General features: G+C 37.3%; 1 protein-coding gene across 3 annotated transcripts; it reads right to left on the reverse strand.

Moving 5' to 3' along the window:
• Nucleotides 1–978: 978 nt before the first annotated feature.
• Nucleotides 979–3,195, reverse strand: JAG (C2H2 and C2HC zinc fingers superfamily protein). 3 transcript variants are annotated; one of them, XM_059598301.2, is made up of 5 exons: nt 2,955–3,195; nt 2,752–2,843; nt 2,309–2,440; nt 2,073–2,157; nt 979–1,931 (listed from the first exon to the last, which is right to left on the reverse strand). In XM_059598301.2, coding segments are annotated over exons 1-5 (807 nt in total). In that variant the 5' UTR covers nt 2,957–3,195; the 3' UTR covers nt 979–1,435. The 3 variants fall into 3 exon arrangements, with proteins under 3 accessions (XP_059454284.1, XP_088374369.1, XP_088374370.1); XM_088518243.1 differs by having other exon boundaries at nt 2,309–2,446; nt 2,955–3,185; XM_088518244.1 differs by having other exon boundaries at nt 2,752–2,991.
• Nucleotides 3,196–5,449: the final 2,254 nt, after the last annotated feature.

The raw sequence follows: 5,449 nt of genomic DNA on the forward strand, positions 1-5,449 counted from the left end.
TACTTTATTTTCTTTCCTTAATAGGGTTAGATTTGCTTTAATTATTTTTTTTTCTTTATTAGGATTAGGTTTACTTTCTCTACAAGTAGTTATCTTCCATAAATAGACTAGTTTATTATGTTAAGCTTAATCAATTGAAGTATTATCAAATCAGACAAGTTTATCTCAAATATTTTGCGGGGTTTTATTTTTTATTTTTTCGCCTGCAAGCTTGTTTTTATTTTTTGGATAAAAGACAAAGACGCTTCTCTTTTCAGAATCAAATACGCTACTCTTTGGTTGGTTACCTTAGTCTTCCGTTACGTCATATTTCCTATAAGTTTTAGCTTTACATATTGCTAGTTAAATTGATCACTTGCAGCTAGGGGTGGCAATTCATATCGAGTGTTAGTTAAGGTGGTATCAATATATGAGTAACAGACAATATAAGTCAACTATAACTTGATTCATTTAATTAAAGGGGGTGATACTCATTAACCTTAATCCACTAATTTTGTGTTGAATTCATATTAAAAATTGACAGTTCTAAATGTCACATGTCAAGTTCATGTAGATGCATAAATATAAAACTATATAGTTCAACCATAAATGAGACAAACTCTTTAACCATAGCATACTATATAATTTCGAATTAAACTCGTCCCAAATTCACGAATCATGTAAAAAATTGACTGCCTTGATTGCATTGTTTACCATGCATGGTTGCTTTCAGTTACATGTAATTGTAGTGATTATTGTCTAGAATTTTTTTTTTTTTTTGGGAAGAATTGCACAGCTGTTACAGACTTTCTCGACAGATTTGATGTTTCTGGTCAGGAAACTTTTAGCAAAAAGTGCCGAATGGAATTGCAACTTCTATCTTAGGTCGTTGCCCCTATTGTGCAAGCATCATATGACACTGTAACCATAAATGTTTCGAGAAACCAGATAGATGCCCCAAATTTCGATCGTTGGAAAGAGAGAAAGAAACAAAATAAAATAAAATAAAATAAAATAATCCTCCACCCCACCCTACCCGTAAAAAATGTAGAAAGCACAAAATGTTTTACAAAAAGAAAAAAAAAGAAAAGAAAAAAAGAAAAAGAAACAGTGGCATGCAAAAGGAACTGGGTTGGGAAGATTCGGTTGATATCAAACTTGTAGTCCCACAAGGTCTAGTTGCACCTTTTTCAACAGTGGGGTTGCACACACCAATGCAAAATCCCCTTCAATATACCCATACAACTCCAAGCCAAAGTAGCTGAGCATATAGATGAGATCAAAAGCTGCATAATCCCTGAAGAAAATCCAAATACCTCTCTCTCTCTCTCCTTCCTTTCACGACCCCATCTGTCAGCTTGTTAGGTCTCTCTCTCTCTCTATCTTTGTCTTTGTGGGTGGCGTGTCAATGTAGATTAATAGTAGTACTTCAAACTATCACTCAAAAAATCTCTCTTTAGAACCCATCTTGAAACCGATTGATCGGTGCTGGAGGATCCATACGTTGCTGTGTACCTGCAAAGCTCCGGCCCCAATTCAATCCCTCCTCCTGATTCTGCAGTGACCCGTCTCTACCAGAGCCTCCCTCTGCTGATCCTACCAACTCCGCTCCAGCCGGCCGGCTGCTGCCTCCCGGAGGAAACCCTTGCCCGACCGGCGCACCAATGCAAGTGTAACTAGAATCTGGGGCGCCGTAGTTTGGGTGGCTGCATTGTTGGTTGCTGCTGAGAACATGGCCGACATAGTAATCGTTGATTGGATGTTGAGGATAAGGTGTAGGAAAGGACATGGGGCGCGGCGGAGAGGAGTATAAATATGGTTGAGGTGGTTGTGGTAACTGGGTGGCTGGAGAACCGGTACTGAAGAATCTCGGGAACCTGAGAGCCATTGCCGGGTCTCCGATGTTGCTTGCAGCTGGATGGTACCCCGCCGGTGTGACTGGTTGGCAGCAGCTAAGATCAAACAAAAATTTAATTTGTCATTCCTGTTTGATCAAATTATCAAGTGATCATCGAATAACCTTTTTAGTTCAACATAGCAAATGGGTCATTTGATTTGTCAATTTTTTCGACTTAAAAAATTCTTATACATACCTCAGGTGAGATGCTCCTTGGGCGACCAGGCTATCGGTACTGAAGACCAGCTGACGAGCCCGGTTTAGTGTCTCTGTCTCCCTCTCTGACCATCCAACACACAAATCAAATCAAATCAAATCCAAGAATTTCAGAAAACTTTGTTTTCCTAAAGATTGACATGACCACGTTTCATGGCCAAATCATTAACAAGCAGTGACCCATTGTGTGAAATATAATAATAATAAAGGACTTGCCTTGGCGGTGACGGTTCATGTGTCCCCCGAGAGCCTGGGATTTGCAGAACTTGAGGGAACAAAACCTACACTCATAGACCTTCCCACACTCGTCTTTTCCATCCTTTCCGCCGCTCTTCTTTTTCCTATAGCCTGCAACTAAAACAACCAGATAAAAGTAACTTGGATGAGACCCTTCTTAGCCCTAAAGCCCCAACCCTAATTACCCAAGTCGTCAAATGATGATACCAACAAGTGTAATGTTGATAACCAATGGTCTTTACTCTTTACCTACAAGCTATTTCAAAATGGAGAGAAGGCAAAGAAAAGAGGAAAGTCTCCTTGATTTTTTTTAATTTTATTTTATGTTTACGCTTATTAATATGTTGTTAAAAATTAAGAAAATGGGTATTAATTAATTTTCTGTTTAATAAATATTAGTTTGAGGAAAAAAAAAGTAGTACCGGATGAGGAGCTGTCGTCGAAGGCCTGTTTACCATGATCTCTAAAATCATCAGGCAAGTTATTGAGGTCCAAGGGGTTCCCCTCGGGTCTCCTGCAAAACAACAAAGAGCAAAAGTCACAAAAAAAGAAGTAAGAGAAGAATGGGTGGGTGTTAAGAGGAGAAGATAATTAGTAGTGTGGAGCGGTTGTGGGGAAGACCTACATGGTACCGACAGAGAAAGACAGAAAAATATGAGGTTAACAATCTTTCAGATGGGAAGATAACACTAAAGCTTTTAGAAAAAATTATAAGACTTTCAGTTTGAGACTGCAATATAGAGGCTAGTTGAGTGATGGTGGTAGAAAAAGAAGTTTGAAAGTTCTCTATCAGTTCCTCTGCTCCCTCTCTGTCTCTCTCTCAGAAAATTGAAAGAACAAAGGGACAGTGGGTCTCGTGACTTTAAAAAGGGAGGGGTTGTGTGGGGGCGGAGAGAAGGCTTGGATATTTGGTAAGTGTCATTTGGTTTGGTTGAGACGGGAGGGGAATTATGAGAGGGACGTGGCTTTAGTTTTGCCTTTACTCGAGGGGTGGGGTGGGGTTGGGGGGCTAGGTCTATTGCTCTACAACTACGTACTAGTATCCTGTCCAATGATATCCTCAAATGCATAAAATTGTTATCAGATCGCCATAAAAATTTCACCAGAAGATGGATCGCAATCAAATATTACTCATCATGTCCTTTTGCTTATCTGATCTAGCAACCATTAAAGCAAATCCCCAGCAAATGAAAGATGACATTTATTATTATACCTTAAGGGACGATGAAGACAAACCTTGCCTTGCAGAGATGCTGCTGTAGTTATCATATATGGATGACAAGGGCATAATATTGCTATATGCTAAAGATTGTGGTCCATATATATGTATACATATATATTTGCATGATACCCTGAGATTGCCATGGATCATGGAAGTGTTACTATCAAATTCTAATTACTAGGGTTTTCTTTTTGTGATCTTAGCTACAATGGATTCACTGCATATCCCTCAAATGTCTTTGTTTTTTTCTTTGGAACCATTCCTTGTTGCTTCATCAAGGACATAGTCGCTTTCAATCAATTTGAACAGAAGCCATTTTAATTTCATTTTTATATACATATATTCATATTTTGTCTCTTCTGCCAATTAGTACCAGTACTACTGCTTTAAATTGAACACCATGTTCATGTATGTATTCCCAGAAATCAAAGTATATGATTCTTAGAAATGGAGATTATACACAATAAATAAGCTTATCCGAGTTCAGTATTAAAGCTGCACAAGCCAGCAACAAATCTCCTGCTGAGCTGAACCAATTAAGCCTATTAATGCATGTGGACCGGCTACTTATTAATTAATTAGCGTATCAAGTAAAGTACTGCGATGCAGGGTATCTTGTTGCTCTAATACCAACTGATGCAACATATGGTGTAATTATGATAAATAGAATCTACAAACACAATAACTCATAGCTCTTCTACAAATTTTAAAAAATTTTAAGAGTTAGAGAGAAATTAGAAGAAAAAAAATATATTAAAAGTGTTCCTTATTAATAAGGCTGAGAAATAACATTAGCTAAACAAAACTAGTCGGCCAAGCCACCATTATTATGCTTATTTGAAAGTTTTGCAAACTAATTCGAACGAAAGTTAAGCGAAGTTATGTACTTGCAATTAGTTGCAATCTCAACCGAGCAAAGGTGAACCTGATTTGTAAACTTTTAACTATTGACAGCCAGTTTTGACCTAATAAACATTAGAATTGGAAAATTTTGTGAAATTCAAAATTGTAACTCATTGAATGAACTTTATAATGCCACAAAGCTTACCTTCATCTAGTATCCGATTCAAAATATATGGCCATCATCCTCCCCATGTTTGAGAGAATTCAGCCTTGAATCCGAATTATCTTTTCAGATGCTCAATTAGTCCCTTCTATCTTATCATTCTCAATAGTAAAAGATGAACCACGTACCTTGCCACTCATCAATCTCCTTTTGCTCATAATAAACATGGAGGAGCGAACTCAAATGCACAATTTATGTGGCTCTTATTGATACTAGAGGAAAAACAACTTGCAGTTAGTTATAACATGACTTTGAATATTAGATCTAAACAAAAATGATCAATTATTTGTTGACCATGATGAATCAAATTTTTCTCTAACATACCTAAGTCAACATCAAGATTTTGGTTATTATGAAAACTTGACAGAAAATTGTCGGCTAAAAAACAATTGATATAATTAATTTTCTAAATACCATATTGTTGTACTTTCACTCTTTCGACTTTCATCAAACACATGATATGTATCCCAATTTTTATCGGCTTTTTGATTACATGACAAAGAACCCACCTCCAGAATATATTCATCATTAAAATCGGTATCATAGATTGGTGGAAAAATATTCCAATCCATTGAATATTGAAAAGGATCTTCAAATTCCTCTTCATGTTGAAACTCCTCATCAACGAGATCCTAGCCATCCTCCTTGATATCTTTGCCATCCTCCTTCATGAAACGTGGGTTTGGTTGACGGCAATGCCCATTAACAACAACAAAGGCGGCAATCTGGTCAACCAATTCATCAAATCTATCGCCAAACTGTTCAAATTGATCATCAAACAAATCAAGTTACTCCTCCATTCGTTGCAAACGTACGTGCCTCTATTTGCTCA

The sequence above is a fragment of the Corylus avellana genome, chromosome 7, assembly GCF_965113065.1.
Source record: "Corylus avellana chromosome 7, dhCorAvel1.hap1.2, whole genome shotgun sequence".
Lineage (NCBI taxonomy): Eukaryota > Viridiplantae > Streptophyta > Magnoliopsida > Fagales > Betulaceae > Corylus > Corylus avellana.

Excerpts from the sequence above, each read along its gene's own strand:
- JAG (XM_088518243.1), bottom strand. Across the intron at positions 2,158-2,308 it reads CATGAACCGTCACCGCCAAG|AGAGGGAGACAGAGACACTA; the intron begins GCAAGTCCTTTA and ends TTGGATGGTCAG. Across the intron at positions 1,932-2,072 it reads CAAGGAGCATCTCACCTGAG|CTGCTGCCAACCAGTCACAC; the intron begins GTATGTATAAGA and ends GTTTGATCTTAG.